The sequence below is a fragment of the Neoarius graeffei genome, chromosome 6, assembly GCF_027579695.1.
Source record: "Neoarius graeffei isolate fNeoGra1 chromosome 6, fNeoGra1.pri, whole genome shotgun sequence".
NCBI lineage: Eukaryota > Metazoa > Chordata > Actinopteri > Siluriformes > Ariidae > Neoarius > Neoarius graeffei.
The window spans coordinates 79,893,158-79,919,231 of NC_083574.1; the positions used below are offsets into that span (position 1 = coordinate 79,893,158).

Below are 26,074 nucleotides of genomic sequence, written 5' to 3' on the forward strand. Positions count from 1 at the left end.
TAATTTCACATGCCGTATGATAGAGTCCCCTATAACCAGAGCTCTTTCAGGTTTCTCAGTGGGTGCATCACTAAGGAGAGCAAACCTGTTCGACACGTGACGCGGAGAGGAGTGGTGCTCCCGTGGGCGAGCCTCAGCGGTAGCTTTGGCTCTACGCTTATGCTGCCGAGCCGTCACCCATTCGCCCCGCTGTAAGGGCTCTAATGCCGGAGTTGGAGGATTGCTAACTCCACCTAGGGCGTCCAGACTTTCCCTAACAGAAACTACACTGTTCTCACGCTCACTAACCTGCTCTAAAGCCTGGACACGCGCTTCTAGCACTGAAATCTTCTCCGTCAGAGAGCTAACTAATCTGCACTTATCACAAGTAAAGCTAATAGAGCTATCGCTAGTGACGGAGGAAGAATGACTAAACATCCTGCACTCAGCACACTGAGTGCAGGATGTTTAGATGATGCATCACAGATGGTTAATTTTACAGACGTTGCTACAAGTTGACAGAACAAAGACATCATGAAGATTGCCTCCACGGTGACATCATCTGTCGATGGTAGCTACATGGAGGTAGAAGTACCAGATAAAGTCGAGCCAATATGAACTAACTGGCAGACGAGTCTTTCAATAAGAGATCTTATAATATACAGACAACTCGGAAATGCCATTTTTTGCCAAAAGGGGGTGAAGTTTATGTACTGCATTTCACCCGAAGACTGATGTAGAAAAGTAGTTTACATCCTGTTGTTGCCAAACTTTAACAACGGCACAGTGTTACATCATTACATCAGTGATGAATCTATATCTAAACCATAGACACTTGTGAAGGACTTGTTGGTGTAGAAACTAACATTAGAAAATACACTACCGTTCAAAAGTTTGGGGTCACTTTGAAGTTTCCTTATTTTTGAAAGAAAAGCACTGTTCTTTTCAATGAAGATCACTTTAAACTAATCAGAAATCCACTCTATACAGTGGTGCTTGAAAGTTTGTGAACCCTTTAGAATTTTCTATATTTCTGCATAAATATGACCTAAAACATCATCAGATTTTCACACAAGTCTGAAAAGTAGATAAAGAGAACCCAGTTAAACAAATGAGACAAAAATATTATACTTGGTCATTTATTTATTGAGGAAAATGATCCAATATTACATATCTGTGAGTGGCAAAAGTATGTGAACCTTTGCTTTCAGTATCTGGTGTGACCCCCTTGTGCAGCAATAACTGCAACTAAACATTTTCGGTAACTGCTGATCAGTCCTGCACACCAGCCTGGAGGAATTTTAGCCCATTCCTCTGAACAAAACAGCTTAAACTCTGGGATGTTGGTGGGTTTCCTCACATGAGCTGCTCACTTCAGGTCCTTCCACAACATTTGGATTGGATTAAGGCCAGGACTTTGATTTGGCCATTCCAAAACATTAACTTTATTCTTCTTTAACCATTCTTTGGTAGAACGACTTGTGTGCTTAGGGTCGTTGTCTTGCTGCATGACCCACCTTCTCTTGAGATTCAGTTCATGGACAGATGTCCTGACATTTTCCTTTAGAATTCACTAGTATAATTCAGAATTCATTCTTCCATCAATGATGGCAAGCCGTCCTGGCCCAGATGCAGCAAAACAGGCCCAAACCATGATACTACCACCACCATGTTTCACAGCTGGGATAAGGTTCTTATGCTGTAATGCAGTGGTTTCCTTTCTGCAAACATAATGCTTCTCATTTAAACCAAAATTCTATTTTTGTCTCATCCATCCACAGAACATTTTTCCAATAGCCTTCTGGCTTGTCCACATGATCTTTAGCAAACTGCAGACAAGCAGCAATGTTCTTTTTGGAGAGCAGTGGCTTTCTCCTTGCAACTCTGCCATGCAGACCACTGTTGTTCAGTGTTCTCCTGATGGTGGACTCATGAACATTAACCAATGTGAGAGAGGCCTTCAGTTGCTTAGAAGTTACCCTGGGGTCCTTTGTGACCTCGCAGACTATTACACGCCTTACTCTTGGAGTGATCGTTGTTGGTCGACCACTCCTGGGGAGGGTAACAATGGTCTTGAATTTCCTCCATTTGTACACAATCTGTCTGACTGTGGATGGGTGGAGTCCAAACTCTTTAGAGATGGTTTTGTAACCTTTTCCAGCCTGATGAGCATCAACAACGCTTTTTCTGAGGTCCTCAGAAACCTCCTTTGTTCTTGCCTTGATACATTTCCACAAACATGTGTTGTGAAGATCAGACTTTGATCAATCCCTGTTCTTTAAATAAAACAGGGTGCCCACTCACACCTGATTGCCATCCCAATTGATTGAAAACACCTGACTCTAATTTCACCTTCAAATTAACTGCTAATCCGAGAGGTTCACATACTTTTGCCACGCAAAGATATGTAATATTGGATTATTTTCCTCAGTAGATAAATGACCAAGTATAATATTTTTGTCTCACTTGTTTAACTGGGTTCTCTTTATCTACTTTTAGGACTTGTGTGAAAATCTGATGATGTTTTAAGTCATATTTATTCAGAAATATAGAAAATGCTAAAGGGTTCACAAACTTTCAAGCACCACTGTACATTGCTAATGTGGTAAATGACTATTCTAGCTTCAAACCCACCTTGAATATTTAGCTGTGAACATTTCTCTACAATGTTCTCACACTATTTAACAAACTCCAGGAATTTAAGAAAGAAAGCACAACTTTATTTATTCATCACACACTTGTCAAATTCCTCTCGGCATTTAACCCATCTGAAGCAGTTACACACATGCGAGCAATGAGCGCACACACATACCCAGAGCAGTGGGCAGCCGCGCCCGGGGAGCAGTTGGGAGTTAGGTGCCTCGCTCAAGGGCACCTCAGCCCATAGCCGTCCCATATTAAACTAACCACGTCTTTGGACTGTGGGGGAAACCAGAGCACCCAGAGGAAACCCATGCAGACACGGGGAGAATATGCAAACTCCACACAGAAAGGCCCCGGCCGGCTGCTGGGCTTGAACCCAGAATCTTCTTGGTGTGAGGCAACAGTGCTAACCACTATACCACCATGCTGCCCGGTTAGGTGAAATGGCTACTCTAACTTGCCCATAGGTGTGTTAGTAGAGGACCTGGGACAGATCATCACCAAAAAAGTCCAGAATAAACATACATAAAAAGGTTATAAATTAATTTGCATTTGATTGAGTGAAATAAGTATTTGGTCCCTAAGCAAAACCTGACTTAGTACTTGGTAGAGAAACCCTTGTTGGCAAGCACAGAAGTCAGATGTTTCTTGTAGTTGGTCACCAGGGTTGCACACACCTCAGGAGGGATTTTGGTCCACACCTCTTTACAGATCCTCTCCAAATTCTGAAGGTTTCGAGGTTGTCGCTTGGCAGCTTGAAGTTTCAGCTCCTTCCACAAATTTTCTACAGGATTAAGGTCTGGAGACTGGCTAAGCCTCTCCATGACGTTAACGTGCTTCTTCTTGAGCCACTCCTTTGTTGCCTTGGCCATATGTTTTGGGTCGTTGTCATGCTGGAACACCCATCCATGACCCATCTTCAGTGCTCTGATGGAGGGAAGGAGGTTCTCTTCAAAGATCTTACAGTACATGGCCCTGTCCATCTGCCCCTCAATGCGGTGAAATCGTCCTGTACCCTGAGCAGAGAAACAGCCCCAAAGCATAATGTTTCCACCTACGTGCTTGACGGTGGAGATGGTGTTCATGGGATTGTATTCAGCATTTCTCTCTCTCCAAACACGACGAGCTGAATTGATGCCGAAAAGTTCAATTTTGTTCTCATCTGGCCACATCATCTTCCAAGCCTTCTCTAAATCATTTAGGTGCTCACTGGCAAACTTCAGACAGGCCTGTATATGTGCCTTCTTGAGCAGGGGGACCTTGCAGAAACTGCAGGATTTCGATCCATTACAGCGCACTATGTTACCAATGGTTTTCTTGGTGACTATGGTCCCGGCTGCCTTGTGATCATTAACAAGCTCCTCTCATGTAGTTCTGGGCTGATCCCTCACCCTTCTCATGATCATCCTTACACCACGAGGCGAGATCTTGCATGGAGCTCCAGGCCGATGGGCAATTGACTGTTCTTTTGTATTTCTTCCATTTACTAATAATTGCACCAACAGTTGGCTCCTTCTCACCAAGGTTCTTGCTGATGGTCTTGTAGCCCATTCTAGCCTTGTGCAGGTCTACAATCTTGTCCCTGATGTCCTTTGGTCTTGCCCATGGTAGTGGAGAGGTTGGAAGAGGTTGATTCTGTTGACAGGTGTCTTTTATAACCATAACGAGTAGAAATTAGGAGTACTTTCTGAAAGTGACAGACTAATCTACATATGTGCCTCATGAGTGCATACAGTAACCGGTCTGTGGGAGCCAGAATTCCTGCTGGTTTGTAGGGGATCAAACACTTATTTTGTTCGATCAGATACAAATTAATTTATAACCTTTATATAATGTGTTTTTTCTGGACTTTTTTTTTTTGATATTCTGTCTCTATCTGCTAAAGTAAAAGTACCATAAAAATTATAGCCCGCTCCTTTCTTTGTAACCGGGCAAACTTACGAAATCAGCAGGGAATCAAATCATTATTTTCCCCACTGTATCTGGCAGGCCTTACAAATCAATTGTAGTATAATTACAAATTCAGTAACCCCCAAAACAGGAAATGTCAATTTCCAATTTTCAGAGAAATATTTACCTCTCCAACCGCTTTACTGCACGTGCTTGCACAACACACTTGTGCACCCCCTCAACAGAGGTTCATATAACCACGCCCATTGTTTTAAACTTCCTAATGATTACCATTAGTGCAATATAGATGCTAATTTTATAGCCACTGCCTCAGTTATGAAGGTGAACACACACACACACACACACACTTGTTTCATTTCATTTGTTTATTCTGTAATCTCTACTGTTGTTGAAGCAATATAGAAATTTGGATGCGTTTACCTCAGATTTATACCCCAGCGAAACAGGAAGTCAGGGTAGTCACAGGTGACGAAGAGTTCATAAACACTTGGGTGAACCTTCAGTAAAATACAGCTCCTCAATCTAAAACTAGGAATGCTTCAAGTACATTTTGTTCAAATATCTCATCTCATTATCTCTAGCCGCTTTATCCTGTTCTACAGGGTCGCAGGCAAGCTGGAGCCTATCCCAGCTGACTACGGGCGAAAGGCGGGGTACACCCTGGACAAGTCGCCAGGTCATCACAGGGCTGACACACAGACAACCATTCACACTCACATTCACACCTACGGTCAATTTAGAGTCACCAGTTAACCTAACCTGCATGTCTTTGGACTGTGGGGGAAACCGGAGCACCCGGAGGAAACCCACGCGGACACGGGGAGAACATGCAAACTCCGCACAGAAAGGCCCTCGCCGGCCACGGGGCTCGAACCCGGACCTTCTTGCTGTGAGGAGACAGCGCTAACCACTACACCACTGTGCCGCCCCTTGTTCAAATATAGTCCTTAAAATTTACTTCAAATAAACATTAGATTTTCAATTAATTTTTCATAACCTTTCACCCTTTTGTACCAAGTGTATCCTGATACAAAGACTCTGGCTCAGACTGTACATGACAGCTTTTTTCCCCACTGAATATTATGCGAGAATGACTCACATCTGCCAAATCCTTAGCATTAAAAAGTCAACAATAAAATGCTCCAAAGAGTACGGTCCTTTATTAAGGAGCTCAGTGTTTCCAGAGACTTTTATTTTCCAGAGAACGCTGTTCCCCTGACTACGACTCTGATTAATCCATACAGGAAGTCATGTCTTTTGTAAAGATAAACATTAAGGGACAAAAAGTTAGAGTGCACTGGGTCACTGCTTTCATTTTTACCATTTTGTGATTTATTTGGAATGCAAATTAAAAAAATAAATAAATAAATCCCCCATACACAATGTTTAAAAAATGATTTATTTAAGCAGGAAAGCTCCAGGTACAATGTCTGGGTGACCAGACCCTGGGTGCAATGCTTTTCAAAACTAAAGTCAAGGATTTAAACAAAAACACCCTACTTACAATCTCCAGGTTGATCCTCTTCAGGAGGGATTAAAGAACAAAAAAAAAAAAAAAAAAAATACCCCTGACCATGCCATTGATTTGAAAGCATGTTAAAAACTTATCAGGATATGCACTCACAGATAACCAACACATGGCCATCATACGTTACCAGATTTACCTCCTGACCACAGGTCCAGGTACACAGTAGATGGTGACTGGCCTTCCTCTCACAGATAACTGATTAAAAGGGATGTACAGTGCAGAACACTCCTGTATACACTTTCCTGTGGAACCGCACGTCATGTAGGAGGTTGGCTGGTTGGTTATTTCTTTGCGAACGAGATCTTCATTGCGTTAGTCTGCGTGATCTTGAAACCCTGTAATGCTTCCCTGGCTGCACCAGCCTGCACTTCATTATCAAACTCCACGAAGGCAATGTCGTGACGACCCGGAACAAGACGCACCTCTTTGAACCCTGGGAACCTGATGAGGAGAGAGAGAGAGAGAGAGAGAGAGAGAGAGGGAAGAGGTGGTGTGTGAGTAAACTGACCAAGATGCCCTATTCATAAAGCTGCCTGGTTCAGGTGCACCTTATGAAGGGCAAAAAGAATCACAAAGCTGAGTGCCAACAGTGGTTGAAAAAAAAAATACGGACATGTCACGGACTACAGATTACTGAAATATAATCAAGAGTGCTCGGAGAGTAGCCTAGTAAACTAGACCCAACTGCCTAGCGGCCAAAAATATTTTTTGCCTAGCGAATGGGTCTAGCCTCGCACCATATAAACAAAAACACCCCGGGCATCAAATCGTGCCCGCCAATCACAACGCAAGGTTTTTGTTTGGATTCTTTGGGCGGGCTTTTGCAGGAGTGACGACAAAGCTGCACGACGCTGGAGAAAGCGCAACAGGAAAGATGGCTACAGGCTAGTGAACAGCGCGCGTTTGACTCCGCTTTGGAATCAGTTTTAGAAGAATTAGGCTTGGAGTTTTCGTTGAAACATGAGCAGGAAGAGGCTCTCCGCTCATTCCTTTTCAAGAAGGACATTTTCGCCGTTTTGCCGACCGGCTATGGCAAAAGTCTGATCTACCAGCTGGCTCCGCTCGTAGCCAAAAGGATGGGGCTAGTTTGTGCAGTACGAAGAATTAATAAACAGCTTTGAAACATTACTTTTTAATTGTTTCTTATTTTCCCGTTATTTTAAATTTAAGGGAAATTATTTCACCAAACACCACTAAATAAAAACTCTCAAAAACAGTTTAAGCAAACACTTAGAAAAAAAAAATGTGTATGTGGTACAGACTCCAAACTTGTGGTCATTATCTCCAAACTTCTTAATATCTAGAACCTGTTTATTAATTAATACACATTTTGAAAAATTATTTATTTCAAGGCCTCCCCCACTGCTTTCTGTTGCTCTGACGTCACAGTTGCGCTGATTGGTCAGAGCGTTGGCCTATACGCACAGAGACAGTTTGAAAGACAGCGGTTTGTTCCTCCCACACCCTTTGGAAATGTCTACGGATCGAGGCCAGACTAAATATTCACATTTAGTCTGGCTTGCCAGGCTACTCGGAGAGCACAATATCCCCCCTGCTGGTAACTTGGCCATAACTCTGGTAAAATGTGACTAAATTGAGCAAAATTGCAATATGTGTATTACCGACATATAACAAAGAATCCTGCCAAGTTTCATGAAATTCCTCCACAAATTGTGAGAGGAGTTGACTGCAGAAGCAGACAGGAAGAGGCTGCAGAGAGTGGTTAAGACAGCGCAGAAAATTGGCCGCTACCCTCTCCCCACCTTGGAAGACATCAACAACTCTCGCTGCCTCACCAGAGCGAGGAATATTGTTAACCTGAGCCATCATTTGTTTGACCTGCTGCCCTCTGGGAGGCGCTACAGGTGCATCAAGTCCATGACTAACACACTCAAGAACAGTTTTATCCCTAGAGCCATAACCCTGCTGAATGCAAACATGCAGTAACCCCACTCCTTGTTGACTGATCCATACTATTTATTATCTATTATTAGTTATCCACCTCAATAGTGCAATAATAAATGCAAAAAGCACCTTTTTTTTTTTTTAAATGCATGTTGTGCATGCTGTATGTTTTGGGCACTGTTCTATTTTATGTGGGGTTTTTTTTTGGTGGTCTTGCTCTTTAAGGTTAGTTTTTAATTTTGTTGTATTTGGTACAATGACAAATTCTGATTCAGAAAGAAAACTCATGAAACTGTCAAATTATAAATTTTGTTAATCAAGGGCTGTAACTCTTGGTAAAACACGACCGAATTGAACAAAATTACAATATGCGCATTACCGACATATAACAAAGAATCCTGTCAAGTTTTGTGAAATTCCTCCAAAAACTGTGAGAGGAGTTGATTTCAGAAGGTGAGCACCCTTCCCGGGACGGACATCGCTACGACCTAATCCCACTTCGGGCCTTTCGGCCAGTGGGGGATTAAAAGGATACAAAATATGGCGTGGCTACGGATTTTAATACAGACGCATTACGGATGCTAGTAATTTACAGGTTGGTCATGGACGTCTCAGTATATTACGGATTGGATACAGATGATGCATCACAGATGGTTAATTTTACAGACGTTGCTACAAGTCGACAGAACAAAGACATCATGAAGATTGCCTCCACGGTGACATCATCTGTCAATGGTAGCTACATGGAGGTAGAAGTACCAGATAAAGTCGAGCCAATATGAACTAACTGGCAGACGAGTCTTTCAATAAGAGATCTTATAATATACAGACAACTCGGAAATGCCATTTTTTGCCAAAAGGGGGTGAAGTTTATGTACTGCATTTCACCCGAAGACTGATGTAGAAAAGTAGTTTACATCCTGTTGTTGCCAAACTTTAACAACGGCACAGTGTTACATCATTACATCAGTGATGAATCTATATCTAAACCATAGACACTTGTGAAGGACTTGTTGGTGTAGAAACTAACATTAGAAAATACACTACCGTTCAAAAGTTTGGGGTCACTTTGAAGTTTCCTTATTTTTGAAAGAAAAGCACTGTTCTTTTCAATGAAGATCACTTTAAACTAATCAGAAATCCACTCTATACATTGCTAATGTGGTAAATGACTATTCTAGCTGCAAATGTCTGGTTTTTGGTGCAATATCTCCATAGGTGTATAGAGGCCCATTTCCAGCAACTCTCACTCCAGTGTTCTAATGGTACAATGTGTTGCTCATTGCCTCAGAAGGCTAATGGATGATTAGAAAACCCTTGTACAATCATGTTAGCACAGCTGAAAACAGTTGAGCTCTTTAGAGAAGCTATAAAACTGACCTTCCTTTGAGCAGATTGAGTTTCTGGAGCATCACATTTATGGGGTCGATTAAATGCTCAAAATGGCCAGAAAAAAAAAAAAAAAAAAGTGTCTTGACTATATTTTCTATTCATTTTACAACTTATGGTGGGAAATAAAAGTGTGACTTTTCATGGAAAACACAAAATTGTCTGGGTGACCCCAAACTTTTGAACGGTAGTGTATGCATTAATCTAAACCTAGGAGACGAATTACAGCAGGCACCATTATAGAAAACTCAGCAACACCTTCTGACCGATCAGATTTGATAAGAACAGCCCTGTTGTATAACCAACATTCATACCTATGAAGCCTCACAGCAACAAGGAGATGAAAATACATCAAGTAGAGCAAAGGACTTACTGATTAAATAGCATGGAGAGCATGAGCTCATTGGTCTCCTCTGGCAGGTTGGTGAGGAACAGGATGTGATTAGGCGGGTTCTCGGAGACCTACGGATTAAAAAAAAAAAAAAAAGAAATACACATCTAGTTCAAACATGGTGGATTTTTAGACATTATATATCATTCCAATTTCTTAGGAGGAGTCATACCTGCTGAGGCATCTGTCCTGGCATTTGCCCAGGCATCATCTGACCTGGAGGCATGGCACCTGGTGGCATCTGTCCAGGGCCCATACCTGGGGGTGGCATCATACCAGGAGGTGGCATGTAAGGAGGCTGACCTGGCATTGGCATCATACGAGGAGCTTGACTCATAGGAGGCATTCCCTTTAGGAAAAAAAAAAAAAAAGATATGAAAATAGAAATACGATAACCAACAGTTTTAACCTAAAGCAAAGACAATTTGCAACTGCGATCTGTTTACTGAGTACAAGCCCTGCCTGCACCAAGGCACTTTTCAGAATAGCAAACTTGACAAGAAATACAAGTGTCCACTGGATTATATGAATAAACCCTAAAGACTCCATTGCTGTTCAACTCACAGGCATAGCAGCAGGAACTCCAGCCATGCCAGCAGCAGCACCCTTCTTTGACCCTCCTGACTCCGCAGCTTTAGGCTTCTTCTTCTCCTTCTTGCGATCCCGCTCCACATACGTACCCTTCATCTTGGCGATAATGTCTGAGTCTTGCTTGGCATACTGAATACGCTACATGGACAGAACAACCAGAGTGTTACACAGCAGACCTTGGAAATCTAATGTCACACCAGAGCAACTTTTGGGAAATTGTTTGCATACAGACGGTTAAGAGACATGAATGCTTGCTGGATCATGATACCTGGCTCACCAGTCGGCTAATTTTTCCCCAGAACGCGTGCCAAGTAACAGTAAGTAAACACAGGAGGCAAGTCCCCTGTGGCAGCAGCAATTTTTTTTTTTAGAAACAGTACAGAGAGACCACAGTCTCACCTTGTTTCTATTGGCTTACAAAACTAAGGCTCATGAATTCACTGGTCTCACTTAAAGTGTATGTCAGTGTTTCCCAACCTTTCTTGAGCCACGGCACATATTTTACATTTGAAAAATCCTACGGCACACCACCAAACAAAAATATGTCACAAAAAGTATATATATAATGAAATATAATGATCATCTCATCTCAATTTACTTACTCAGTGTGAAACCTGGGCCTGTTTAGTTGAACACAAAGCTGATATACTCGCAGGAATTGAAGAAAGACACACACGAAGATCTTCCTCAACACCTCTGAGTCTCTCCTTTTTTAGTTTTTATAGTAGTCATGCTTGAAAAGCCCAGCTCGCATAGATAGGTTGTGGAAAATCACCTTTTTCGCTTTCTTCTGACCTCTACTCATACTAGGGCCTTCATCTGGGTCAGAATTTTCTCCAGGACCCAGTTTGGATTGTGTACTTTTTCTTTTCAAATATTTATCCATCGCCATCACCACTGTCACGCCCAAAGCATTACTATTACATTACATATTGTTTGAATGGCAACAGGTAGATACACCGGTTAATTAGCTACCTGCTGCCATTTACAGGGATGTGATTGGCCAAGGACAAAAAAGCAGGAAAATATATAGACCCATAATGCGACACGGCAGCAGTGTGGTGTGGTGTGGTATGGCGCGGCAACGACGCGGTGCGGCAACAGTGCAGCCACTACACACAGTAACCTCATTTGACACTTTTAATGAAAAGTGCAATACGCAAACATTTAGTGCCAATTTTCATCATTGGAAAACAATTATTTTGAGGGCAAACAACCTCAAACATCAAACAATAGGTGCAGATATTAGAACAGGTGATGAGCACACACTCACAGTGTCATCATTTTTTTCAAAATATGCACAATGTCAGTAAGTGTAGTATTAAGTCAAGAAGTGTAACAAAGTACAAAGTCAGGAAGTGTAACTTGGACATACAAGTGAAAAAACACTAAACAATATAATAACAGTGTAAAGCTCAGTTTAATTACCACTAAACACTTTACTTAAGTTAAACATCATACGCGTTAAAGTGACATGGTTCTGAATGCAACACACAACTGGAACATTCAATTGGTTTATTTTTCATCATTTCTGCACTATATTGTTTCAGCGTCTCTTGGTATTAACTGTGTGTCGATGATCGGTTCCGTGAAACATCGCGATATTCAACACGATATTTCCATTAATATCTGTTTTTATTCCTTTTGATTTAAAAATCCACATTCACAAAAGGTATAGATAATTTTATTAGGTATAGATATTAGTTCATATGTTTTAACGTCTATTTTTCTGTAAAGCTGCTTTGTGAATATGTCTGTTGTTAAAGCGCTATACAATAAATTGACTTGACAATCAAATCAATTTATTAATACCAGTGTATTGTTGTAGATACACATATAACCTCATAGATGCATTAAATGCAAGCTTGTATGTAAAAGTGTCGCATGACTTAGGATCAAAGCAGATTATTTTTGGAGAGGAAACAGGGACACATGCAATCAAACTCCAGGTATTGCTCTATAATAGCCACTAGTTAGCATCAAATGCAGGCACTGTGACCTGGTAAAGTGTGGTTTCATGTCATTAACCATGTATAGTGATGTTACAAAGAAAAATAAAACTTGGAAGGAAGGATCAAAGATGGTTGCTGTGTCTAGTGAGTGTGTATATATAGAGAATGATGTGGTACAAAGCCTATGATGTAAATTAATTGCTTAATAGATTAGTTTGTGTTTAACTCAAGCAGCGGCTACAATTATCGACACTAATGATCTTTTGGCCATTGCAAAAGTAGAAAAGACTTTCAATGGAGCACTTGCATGTGACGTCAAAGCCGATCCAGATTGTGACAGACGCCATCTTGTAGGTCAAACGCCATATTCCGCCTTCTACTTCTGCTTTTACTTCTACCTTTTCTTCTGGAAAACCCTACTATATACAATTCTACTACAACGGCTGCGGCTACAAGCTCTCCCTACCTGTGCACGGTTTTTATGTCTTTTGTGTGTATTTCTGCGTGCTGTTCGTCTGTACCGGACTTCAATATCCACTACAACCGTATGGACTTACTGGACACTGGTTTCCAGCAGAAAATGACGGTTTGTAGTGATTTCCATCGCATGCACAACATTCCGGACGAGATAGCGAGACCAGCGGGGTCTCCGTGGATTGTTATCGGAAGCAAAGCGAAGGAGGCGGCGCCGGGAGCGGAAGCAAAAGCGAGGCTGCAGAGCCGGCCTGTTGACTAAGCTCAGAAAACAGCCACTCAAATCTCCACTGCTAAGCCTCTACCTCTCCAACGCCACATCCATGTAAACAAGACGGACGATTTGGAATTACAGCTGGAATTACCTTATTCTATTCTATAATCGGCTGGTCAGTGCTATACTCAATACTTAAGTGACTTACCCATCCAATGAGGATTCTTGTTTACAAGATGCCACATCTGAGTCGCTGACAAATCCTGAATTTCTGTAAAAATAACTGTCCAGAGATTTATAAGCATGCAGTGCTTCACCACTGAACAGCGAGGGAAAGTTAATGAGGTAATTATACACGTCTGGGTATTCCACCTCTGGCAGTTCAAAATCCGGTCGTGAAAACTCCGTCCGGTAAGCCATAAGGGTCACTAATCTGTAGGTCGTTTATTTTAGATATATATCTAGTTATCTGTTCATTAGAAAAATGAGCCGTGTAGTCCGTCGGTTGAAATTGATCCATTCTGTACACGAGTGCAGCAGTATTCAGCGGTGTTTTTGACCGACAAGATGGCGGTTGTGTACTTTCCGGTCACGTGACTGCAAGATCTCTATACATAAATTGTGCATGAATAGTGACTCGAACTTACAGTGGGGGGGGGAGTTGATTCCCGATTACTTAGCATATCAGATCACGTGACACCATTCCACAAGTATTTGACACCTTTGTCCACAGTTATCAACACCATTCCACAATTATTGACATCCAGACAGGGCTTGACATTAACTTTTAAACCCACTTGCCTTGCCCTTTTATTAAAAAAAAAAACTAGAGGTGGATGATATAACAGAAAAAACAAACAAAAAATGATATATAAATATTTTGCACAGGACTGTGTTCCTCTGATAACAGAAACAAAGCTCCAGCTCTCTCTGCTCTTAATCTGTTCTGTTCTTTCAGGATATATTGCGCATGTCGCTCTTTTGTTGAGGTTTTTTTTTTTAAATGCCCGAGTTGTTTGAAACCAATCTGGGTTTTGTGTGTCGAAAAAGGAAGCTGCTTCACCTGTAAGAAAAATCAAGCACTTTCATGAAGGAGCTAACTCGAATGTGAGCAGAAAAAAAAAAATAAAACGAGATTCTTAAGCAAACTCTTTCATAGGGCTGCTCGATATTGGAAAAAATCAATATCACGATTTTTTCAGTAAATATCGATATCGCGATTTTTAAAACGATATTTATACACCTTTTTTTAAAGCCCTGATCATCAACACCTGAGGCACCGGGCCACATTTTTATAGTACAGGCCTCATAGGCTACCTGTCAACCCTTCCCGTTGTACCCTGAAACGCCTTTTACTTAAACTATTTACTGTGCAAGCGCGTACTTTGCATAGGTCCTATCGCCTGCACAAGGCTCACGTTCTCCTCACTCAACATTTCCGATCACAGAGGATGGAGCCAGCGCTGGTATTACCAGTGATTACTGCGTAACGTCCACACTGGCTCGTAGCCAGCCAAGGATAAAATCTCTCTCTCTCTCACACACACACACACACTACAACGTAAGCTTGTGTGTTGTTAAGACACCAACATTAAAACACGCACACACACGGACTGGCCATTGGGAGTAGCGGGAGTTTGTGGGCCGGCGGAGAAAAAAAAAAAAAAGTTGCGCGCTGGCCTTTAATATGATAAGCAATGTTAACAGTTTCTTTAAGAAACTGTTAACATTGCTTATCATATTAAAGGCCAGCGCGCAACTGTAATAAACAATGTTAACAGTTTCTTAAAGAAACTGTTAACATTGCTTATCATATTAAAGGCCAGCGCGCAACTGTTTTGTTTTTTTCTCCGCCGGCCCACACTGAACCACCGGGAAAACTCCCGCTACTCCCGATGGCCAGTCCGTGTGTGAACACGCACAATATAGAGACAAGTCCTTAAGAATTAACATACATGAAAATAGCTCAGCGGCATGTAAACATTCCCTGAAAGTGTAGGTGGCACTGCGGCTAGATGCTACGTGAAATGGCACAAGGCAAACACCATGCTTCGCTCAGTCAACAGACAAAATCCACGAACCCAGTAGTCCTCCTACTACTGTGGGTTAGTGTTCTGTGGCCAAAAACACCCTATGCACAGTCATTCCAAAACATCCCCACTAGTTGCAGGTTATGTCTCAAATACAGATATGCGTTGTGGATTAAGCGATCTATTTTCAAGCATCAGGCTTCTCTTCCTTCATCTTCCAAATGTGGACTCCGCTATCTTTTTGGCATGTCAGCATTGAAATACCATTTGCAGAGATATTTCACTCGAAAAGTAAAAGCAACACATGATTAGGGCTACATGATTAGCAGGGGGACACCGTTTTAAGCGCACGGAATTTTAAAAACAATGTAATTACATCCGAGTCCGTCTACATCGCGCAATAAACCCGTCCTTAGCAGAACCTACTTCAAAGCATGATGCGAGCTGCAGATGCACAAGTCAAAATCAAATGAACCCAAGTAAACATGCCGCGGCGGGCAACATTAATAACCAAATTGCCTTACCTTAAAACGCTGCCTTGACCACAGGACGACTCGCAATTATTCCACTTAAATCCACACGGTTTAACACATCTAACACAGCTAGCAAGCTGGATATGTGCTAATATTGTTGTGCTTGTTTTCTTCCGTAGATGCCATTTTTACATTACCCAGTCCCACATCCAAAAATATGACGTAAATATGTTAATTGTATTATTATAACTATTAGCAAGCAAATCAAACAACATATTAACAAATCAATATATCAAATCACCCGACACGTATGAAAACAGAAGAATTGATTTTTTACTGTTGCGGAGATATCGCGGGAGTAGAATGGATGACGTATGCAAGGCTACGGTGTGCCTTAGGGGACAGAAGGGTTCGTTTTACCTTACTGTCACGTCAATGTTATTGTTGTTTTATTGCCATTGTAGAAATATTGTGCACGTCCCTTTCGACAAATGACAAAAAATCGTTTCATATCGATATTATGAATTTTGATATCGTTTGACACCAATATCGATATCGCGATAAAAATACGATATATTGCACAGCTCTACTCTTTCATACTTACTTCCGACTTTGTTTTTGTAAAATACATTTTAAATCCAATTGTAAATTTCTCTGAAGTTTTCAGGCTGAGCTCCTCTTGTTGTATTCTTTAACCACTCATTTCCTCGTTGTTCTTGAAGCATTTGTTTCTGTTTGTTAACATTTTTCTTGACAGCGGGGTTTAGATTAAGCCTTGCTTGCATGAAAGATGGTGTCTGTCTATAACCCCAGCTGTAATTATCACATGATGCACGTCGTCATGCACAGGGGTCTATAAATAGTATGCGTACCATACTACAACAGCGGGGGTATATAAAATAACTTGCAAAGCAGTAAATGAAACTGAGACTAAGAAAACAGCCAAGACATAACGGCGGATACGTAGTGAGGGACGCTTTTACACTACGTTCACACTGCAGGCTGAAGTGACTCAAATCCGATTTTTTCGCCCATATGTGACCTGTATCCGATCTTTTATTGACAATATGAACGACACAGATCTGATTTTTTCAAATCCGACCCAGGCCGTTTGGATATGTGGTCCTAATTCCGATTCCTATCCGATCTTTTCATATGCGACTTCAGTCTGAACCGCCAGGTCGCATTCATCCGACTTACACGACATCAACAAGCCACAAACGTCACTATTCTGCGCTGAAGTAGGTGGCGGGTCTCTCAAAAAAAGTTACAACATGGCTTTGATGTTCCTTTGAACGGAGGTTGCAGTCACTACCCCGCAGAACGCCTGAGCCAAAACCCTTGCCCTCTTCCTTCTCAACCTCCTCCTTAACATCAGGCTATTGTGCATGTTCTGGCTCCATCGCAACAACAACTGCATCATTGCCAGGTACTCCATGCTGGCTACTGTCATACACAGGAAACTTTAGGTTACTTCCGTAAACACTGGCCATGCTCACTGCATGTGACGTCGTCGTATCCTGCAATGCGCATGCGGAACACTTTTAGGTCGCTTTTCGTTCATACTGAGGATCACATACAAGTTGCATATATTTGTTAATGAACGACCTCACAAAAAAATCGGATTTCACAAAAAAATCGGAATTGAGCATTAAGCCTTGCAGTGTGAACGTAGTGTTAGAAGAAGAAACCTTTGTCACATGCACACTTCAAGCAGTGAAATTCATCCTCTGCATTTAACCCAGGCCTACCTGAATCATCCAAATGTTGATCCTATTGACAACTGAAGACATCGAAGACACTGGTATGCTACGTCACACACGAGAGTAGGGTGACAGCTGCATCCATTCCAACAACAAACTGACTACTAACGCGCGTGCGTCTTACATTACTTGACTCGGGTCACATAAAGGTTACTCTCGCGTTATGCATAATGGGCTTTTTAGTGATGCAGTGCTTGCAAAGCACAGCATCACTATTGTTCTTCTGCGTGTTTCTTCTTAAACTTATTCACCTTCCGTACAAATTTCGATTTTGAATAACTCAATAACCGTACGTCGCACACAGACAAGCAATATATCAAAATGTCCGGCTCGATCGGACTCGCTATGCTATTACTTTGTTCGTTATTGTATGATTTTTTCGCGACGCAGTCGCGAAAATATTATCCAAAATTTCCCATTCATTTCTATGGAATTAATTGGAAAACATAGCACTTTTTCAAACCTCCGCTGCTCTGGCAGGCTTTCACCTAGAGACATGATTCAAACTTTAAAACTTAGAGAAATTTCTCCTGTGTGGATCTGCCATTCAACTTTTTTGCTAGGTTCTATACTTTTGGATCAGTCCCGGCTCAAACACCATGTGGGTACCTGGAGAAAATCAGGCTTTATAATGGGTGTCTATTGCGTTACACACCAGTGGAGCTCGTTAAGTTAGAGGGTAGAGAGCTTGAAAAAAAAATAGCTCAAACTTTCTCATTTAAACTGTGTTTTCAGCCACAATTTTCACTCCACACACAATTTTCTCAAAAGTAGTAGCCACTCTTGTCCTGATTCACACAATGTTTCTACCTGAACGATAGGATTTACAGTTTTTGAAAGTAAGGAGAGGACAGGCACGCTGCCCCAGAGACTCCCATTATAAACATGGCAGCGCTTGTACTGCAAAATCAGAAAAATCACTCATTTTTAACTCGCTCTAGCATCCTCATTTTTTACACTACAGACAAAAAAAATTACATCAATGCGTTCAGGAGAGCCTTGTGGCACTCAATGTGAAAGAATTTTGTGAATATCTCCTTCCGTTTTTGTGTTAATCCCCGTTGTTTGGAGGGTGCACTCTGAGCAAATACTGCCCTTTCTGTATGCCTTTCTGTCTCTAAGCGCAGCCCGTGGGTGGGGGAGGGGCCGCTCCCTCTCAGACAGAGACATGCCTGAAGCCTCATTCACACAGTACAGCTCAGCTCCTGCAGCTGTGACTGCTCCGCGCACTGCATCACTCTCACAATTTCCCCCGGGGGAATTGTCTCTAGTTTTTATTATTGGTACCACTTAACCTAGGGTAGGTTATTATGCGCACGTGGCTCATTGGAGTTGCCTATGGATAATGTGGTCCTACCCCCCCCCCAAAAAAAACGAATTTGCATGATTCACGAGGGTCGCATTTTTATGCATGAAAATCCGGAATTCCGGAAGAATCACATCCTCGCATTTAGTAAAAGAGTATTTAATTGTTCTGCCTGTCACTATACGTCGCTGGCATAGACGAACAAAGACAATTTTTTTGCAGTAAATAATAAATTTTTTGGAACAATTAAGTGAAATCGGATAATTTCCCACGGTACACCTGATGATCTCTCACGGCACACTAATGTGCCGCGGCACAGTGGTTGGGAACCACTGGTGTATGTAATACTTTAAAATGAATATATGAGTAATGACCAAAATGAATTAATAAAACGGGGGGGAAATATTTTTTTTTATTTTATCATCAAGCACAAAACTAATCGATAAATCGCGGCTTCTGGATCCAAGAAAAAGGCAACCTTGTCCCAGGGCTAATCTCGCACGACATCACGCGTGGAACCCCGGCTATTTGGGTCATTTCGGTTCATATGACTCCGTGCTTGTTTACTCGCTGAAATTGGATACTGTTGTTGGAATCTTACAAAAATAACGATGGGAAAGCACCGAGTTGTGTTTGGATGTTCAAATCTATATACAACAGGACACTCAGTTCACAAATTTCTGAGAAATAACACTAATCTACAGCGACAGTGGGTGCAGTTTGTGCAAACGAAACGGGCACATTGTGTCACCTACTACCAATAAATCTGATTCATCACAAAGTGTTCATTACCACCAGAACAACCACAAGGGAATTACTGGAGCAAAAAAGAAACCCACTGATTTAATAAACGACATTTGGACAGTTCGTCGATTCCCCCGTTATCGCCCACTTCATATTTTCTTTCAATAATTACAACGAATAAGCGTACGTTTTAAAGGTTACATTTCTGCATTTATTGAGGTACAATGATAGCTTCCCTACATTTTGCAGCAGCCAGCTTAGAATAATAAAATAAATAATAAAATTCACAAACCACTCTGTTTCCAATTCTCTCTGGCTGGTGGTGCATTATCGACAGTGAGTGGGACTGTCATGAACTGGCAGTTTCTCGTCTTGGGGGCTTGAAAAGATAACCATTTACTCTGGAATATCCTTGATAATCGTTTGCCCCTTCATCCGACGTACACGAATCGGAATCACGATCAGAATTCTCTCCAAAACGTGATTCCATATCGAGACTGGTCTAACAACTGCTGCGCACAGGAACGAAATTGATACCTGAATTGTTACACGTATGACGTCACGCACCCTTTTGGGATCTTCCGGTTCAGTCTCAGCAGATTCCGTGAAAATCGGCTGATTTTACATTAATTTATGGCCTTTTGGATCAGCTATGGTTCGAAAAGACATGATCAATCAACATAATGTTGCTTTTTGGGGGGGGGGGGGGGGGGGGGAGCGTGGTTTAGGGACATTAAATTCACTTTAAAGTTTGTGTAAAGTGAAAGTAACCATTACAAGAATACAAGATGTCGGACATCTTGTGCCTTTTCCTTTTGGGTGAACAGACTTTTCCACCAGGCACCATCTAGATGTTGGCACTTCTGTGGATTACGCCCCGTACCGTGTGAAAGTTCTGTATTCTTAATTAGACCCATTATCAAAATAAAACAGAGACAATCCAGGGACATCCCAAGTCCTACTGGTGCAAATCATTAACAGACAAACAGAGAAAGCAAGATAATGATTAAAAGAGTGGCATACCATGGGTTTATCATAAAAAGGAAAGCCCTGCATAGATCTCAGAGCGTTGGAGGCACTGTTGACCTCTTTGAAGATTACAAAGGCCTGCCCTCGCATTTTGACCGTCCGGGAAACGAGGATATCCAGGATTTGGCCAAACTGTGAGAAAATGGCGTAAAGAGACTTTTTCAGCTCTGAGGAGAAGCGAAAGATAGACACAAGTTAGAATATGAACAACTTAACCTGATTTTGCAATGTGTGATTTCACCAGTTAGAACTTTTCACACTGTATTAGTTAAAAAATAAAATTTTATATATTAGTGCTGTCAAAGTTAACGCGATAACGCGTTAATGCGATCTCAATTTATCGCGATAAAAAAAAAAAATAGTGCCGTTAACGCAAATTCTAATTTGGCCCTGCGAGTCACCCGTAGTTCCTGTTGAGGCTTGTCGTGCGCTGCTTCAATAAGAGTACGTGTGAGTGATGGAGAAAGGCATAGACATATAAACATCCTCGCCGCCATATTGGATGGGGCAAAGTGGAGATTCTTCACCCGTCTCTGGTATAGCGTCTAGACAGTAGCCGAGAATAAAGATGCCTCATTCATGTGCTGCGTTTAACTGTACCAACAGGTTTACCGTCCAAACGAGATCACATGGGATTACCTTTCACAGGCGAGACTGGAAAAATACTTTTCAATACTGTTCCTTCAGTCTTCAGTTTCCCAGCACAGCTCCACCGGGTAGGTGTATAGTTAAGCAGTGAGAATTAGATAATACAGTGCCACACTGTGATGAACGTTTTTGAACGTATGATGAATGTTTTTATTTTTGTTATCTGTTTTTTCTTCTTTTATGGTAAATACTTCTCTTCAAAAGAAACTAATGAAGAGTAAAATAAAACATTTTTTTATTTTCACAGTGATATGCACTATTTTTCATCCCTTGGTTTTCTCATCTAATATGGAAGTTATGGATGTCAGTGGCTGTGACAAGACGTGTTATGCTCTGCAATTAAAAAAACAAACAAACAAACATTGGTACAAAGCAAGCCCATTCACTTTATGCTGATAAGAGAATTACAATGGTTTTTTGTGAGACAAAAATGTGCAATTAAATATTTTAATCGCTTGACAGCACTAATATATATGAGTGATTCCACGCTTATGGGTACTGAAATGGGGACATGAACTTATTCACCTAAAACCATTTCTTTTTTTACCATCAGGTCACAAAACATGTAATCTTTAATGAATGATATGTTAAAAGATAACTTTAATTTTCTGAGATGTAATAAAAACATATTTATATGCCAAAGTCAAGCCTATGAGTTCCAAAATGATGTCTGTTACATTACTTCTGTTACGATTGTCCATCTCGCGTCTGTTACAAATTAATTACGAGAAATTATTGAAAGAATGTGTATGTTTATTCTACTACACATGTTTATTAATTATATTTGCTAAAACATCACCTTCCTATGTTTCAAAAAGTAATTCTACATTGTTAAAATTGAGAATATATATGTCCACAACACTTCTGTTACATTCTGACTTTGGCATATGTTTTTTATTACATCTCAGAAAATTAAAGTTATCTTTTAACATATCATTCATTAAAGATTACATGTTTTGTGACCTGATGGTAAAAAAAGAAATGGTTTTAGGTGAATTTTTAAAAATAAAGTTCATGTCCCCATTTCAGTACCCACTCATTATATATATATATATATATATATATATATATATATATATATATATATATATATATATATATATATATATATATCACAGGTGGCTTCTCCAGTGAGGAGAGGGAGGAAGATCCTCCTTAAAAATTCTAAGAATAAAAAGTTGAAATTGTCTTGACCAATTTAATGAATTGCTGTCCTTGAATATTACTATTTTACTGCCAAATACGACATGTACATTATATTCGTTTCTCTGGGTGAAATTACATTAGCACCCCCTATCGCTCGCTATTAGAAATTACTGCACGGAGGATCTTCCTCCCTTCGGCTCCCATTCACTCCGATTCAAACAGTCTCCGGCACTGGCGGCTCGTGGTTAACATAGACTTCAATGAGAGAGAGGAGGAAAATCCTCCTCTAAGAGGGTGGGACTAGCTAAGAGATCTGACAAGTGCTACAAAATATCAACCAATAGGCTGCAGCCCTAGTTGCGCAATGAACCAATAAGTAGAGGCCTTAGCTGCCTGGGGGGAGGGGTTATCTTATCAAACTTAACTTCTAGATCCGGTGACTCGGGCACTTCGGCAGTCAGAGTGAGAACGGCGAGGTGGAAGTGGATTGACTATGTTATAGATATTCTACGAATAAAGTAATGGAAACAGAGGACGTGGTGAATGTTTTGCTTGCAAAACCCTTCCATGGGCTGAGCTACAGTGAAAAATTAGCCATCAAAGCAGCAGGTAGACCAACCCCTAAAATCGAAATCACAAAACCCAATGGCAAAGGCAGTACAGTGAATGCTACATGGTTTGCTAGGTACACATGGCTCACTGGTAGCGTTACCACCCATCGATTATATTGCTGGCCCTGTTTGCTAATGAACAATGCCAAATCACAAGCGTGGAGTGTTCATGGTTTCAATGATTTAAAAAATCTAGATAGGGCAACCAAACGCCATGAGAAGTGTCAAGACCACGTTGGTGCTGCTATCCGACTGTCCTTACTAGGCACCATGCCAATAGATAGGGTGGTAGACGAGGGTGTGCGGCTGCAAATCCAGCAGCACAATGCTAAAGTGAGTCGCAATAGAGAGGTATTAAAACGTCTGATAGATGCAACAGCCTACCTAGGCATGCAAGAGTTGTCACTGAGGGGACATGAAGAAGGGGGGAATTCGGACAATAAGGGCAATTACAGGGAGCTAGCGGAGGTTATTGCTCGCTATGATCGTGTTCTGGCAGAGCATCTGGAAAGTTCGACTGTCTTCACAGGCATGTCAAAAACAATCCAGAATGATCTAATATCCGCTATAGCTGGTTCAATTAATTCAGAAATCCAAAAGCAACTTAACACGGCACCCTTCTTCTCGTGGCAAATCGACGAGACCACAGACATAAGCTGTCATTCACAACTGTCTGTCATCTTGCGCTATGTCGATAATCAAGGTACAATTCAGGAACGCTTTCTAGGATTTTTTGATGTGTCCAGTGGTCGCAGTGCACAATCCTTGTTCGATTTCGTGCAGACTGAGTTGTCAGGTTTCAATTTCAAGGATAAACTTGTCGCTCAGACTTACGATGGTGCCGCGGTCATGGCCTCGGACTTGAATGGCCTTCAGGCTAAAGTGAGAGAATTGGCTCCCTGTGCAACGTTTGTCCACTGCTATGCACATCGCTTAAACCTAGTTTTAAGTCAGGGTGTTAAGACCATTCCCCAAGCAAAATACTTCTTTGCTCACTTGGGTGGCTTCACGTCTTTTTTCTCCAAGTCCAGCAAGAGGGTTTCTTTACTCGAGGAGTTCAGTTGCGCCCGCATTCCCCGGAGCGCTCCCACTCGCTGGAACTTTTCCTCTAGGGTCGTGAACACGGTTGCTTCAAATTATGACGAACTACTTCAGATTTTCGAGAACATTACTGAGCGCCCAATGATGGATGATGAGACAATACGTTTAGCTGATGGTTTGAGGTCGAAAATGCAAGAGTTTGAATTTGCGTTTTTACTCTTCACTTTTGAGCAGTTGTTTTCGCACACTGACGTGGTGTTTGACATCTTGCAGCACAAATCCATGGATGTCGCCTTTTGCAAACGGCGAATAGAGAATCTCCTGCAAATATTGGATGAGCTAAAAGTACAGAGCGCCTTTGACAAAATCTACGCCAGGGCTGCCTCTCTAACAGAAGACCCTGACTTGTCTCACAGGGTCAAAAGAAGGCTGCTTAATCCCCGTCAGTCCTACAGAGCACTTTATGATTCCATCCACGACAACTTGCGCACTCAAATAACTCAGCGCTTTCAACACCTCGACCGCTTGCGCTTCATGGAGCTTTTGGATGCGGCGAAATTCGACTCGTTCAAAATATCATTTCCTACGCAGCTACTGTCAAATTTGATGGAGACATATGGCCACCTTTTTGATCAAGAAAAGCTGAGAATCGAACTGCAGCATTTTTATCACAATGCAGAAATAAATTCATCAAGAAAACTTTGCGATGCCCTTGGCTTCATGAAGTCCAGCGGTCTTGATGGGGCGATGCCACAGTTGTACAGGCTCATGTCCCTGATTGGAACAATTGGCGCAACCTCTGCAGGGGTTGAAAGGAGTTTTTCGTGCCTCAAGAGAATTAAAACGTACACACGCAACGCAATGGGGCAGGAGAGATTAAAACATCTGGCCATTATTTCAATTGAAAAAAAGATTCTCAAGACACTCCAAAAAGATCCAGCGTGGTACGATCAGGTCACAGATAGATTTGCAAATCAGACAGCACGGAGAATTGACTTGATATATAAATAGGGAGCCTCAATCAGTTGGCCTGAATCATTCCTTAACATCAATGTTTGTCTTAAACACGGCTATATCCCATGTAAATAGTTGTGAAATAATGTTATTGTTGTTCTTTTACTTGTTGACTGTTGCCAGTTGTTTGACACCGTGGAAAGGATGTTAATGAATTATTCAGGAAAAACTATTATCAACTCAACCTGTGCGTGTAACTATAGCCGGTCCAGCAGGTGCGGTCGCATTGGGGCCCGTGACCTTCAACCAAGCATTCCTTCCTCCCTCACTTTTACAAAAGCCAGCCGCCACTGATATATATATATATATATATATATATATATATATATATATATATATATATATAAACAGACTACTATAAGATCCTTTCTCTCAATGAAAGGAAAATCACTACATTCTGCTTACAGCAAGAGTTTGAGCAAAAAGCAGTGATGTGTACATTAACCTTACCATCTTTTTTTATTTTTTCATTCAGGTTGTTGATGTAAATTGTGTGGTTTAGGCGCAACTCCTGGCCAGACATAGCTCTGGGAAAAGAAACAACAGATTAGAGTTCTGTTGTACTTGATAAATAATAGACAGTGCTAACTAGCTTGCTAAACCATAAACAATAACCATAGCTAGCTATGTAATTACATGGTATTACACATTAAAATGTTTAAAAAGTGGCTAAAATTCTGGACAAAGGAAATGTAACCCGTCCTCACTAGCTTACTAGCTAACTAGCCTAGCTCACCAGCCATGTGTACCGCCATTATCTAAGGCCGAATCCCAAACGGTCCCTTTTTTGAACACCGAGTGCACTAGGTAGGGCATAAAAGACATCATTTCATACACTACGTAGTGCTAGTTTATAGCGAAAAAGAAGCCATTTTGGATTCAGCCGGATTATACAGACTTAGCTTAAATAGCAAGTAGCCCTAGCAAAGCAATAACTTTAAACTAAATTTATACATACTGTACATAATATAGTCTTACGTAATATTTAGGCACGTTTAAGTAGTATAAAACAAATAAATAAATAAACAAACAGCGATACTTACAGCAGCTAACAAAAACAGCACCAACGTTTGTGAGTCGCTAAAACAGGAACACACTCCAACAGTTCTCGGAAGTTCCGCCTTTTCTTTTTTTTTTTACGCAAGCCATTCGATTGGCTCATTCTCCCTATATGATTCGCTGATTGGTTCTATCGTGTGCCCGGGTTCAGGCGGTTATTTTCATTGGACACATCGCAGCACGCGCTCGATTCTTTCTGATCTGATTGGCTAACATGTCGCTACGTTGTACCA

The 26,074-nt window shown here is 41.3% G+C and overlaps 1 protein-coding gene across 1 annotated transcript; it reads right to left on the reverse strand.

Annotated features, from left to right (window-relative positions):
- Positions 1–5,918: 5,918 nt before the first annotated feature.
- On the reverse strand, positions 5,919–25,911 carry snrpa (small nuclear ribonucleoprotein polypeptide A). The gene is made up of 7 exons (XM_060924085.1): positions 25,826–25,911; positions 25,233–25,309; positions 20,317–20,489; positions 10,311–10,475; positions 9,919–10,095; positions 9,729–9,817; positions 5,919–6,502 (listed from the first exon to the last, which is right to left on the reverse strand). The coding sequence occupies exons 2-7, from the start codon at positions 25,303–25,305 to the stop codon at positions 6,343–6,345; spliced, it is 837 nt and encodes a 278-aa protein (XP_060780068.1). The 5' UTR covers positions 25,306–25,309; positions 25,826–25,911; the 3' UTR covers positions 5,919–6,342.
- Positions 25,912–26,074: the final 163 nt, after the last annotated feature.

Coding starts and splice junctions, on each gene's coding strand:
- snrpa (XM_060924085.1), bottom strand. CDS start 25,305: ATGTCTGGCCAGGAGTTGCGCCTAAACCACACAATTTACATCAACAAC. Junction 10,096..10,310: donor GAGTTCCTGCTGCTATGCCT/GTGAGTTGAACA, acceptor TTTTTCCTAAAG/GGAATGCCTCCTATGAGTCA. Junction 6,503..9,728: donor CTCTCCATGCTATTTAATCA/GTAAGTCCTTTG, acceptor TCTCCTCATCAG/GTTCCCAGGGTTCAAAGAGG.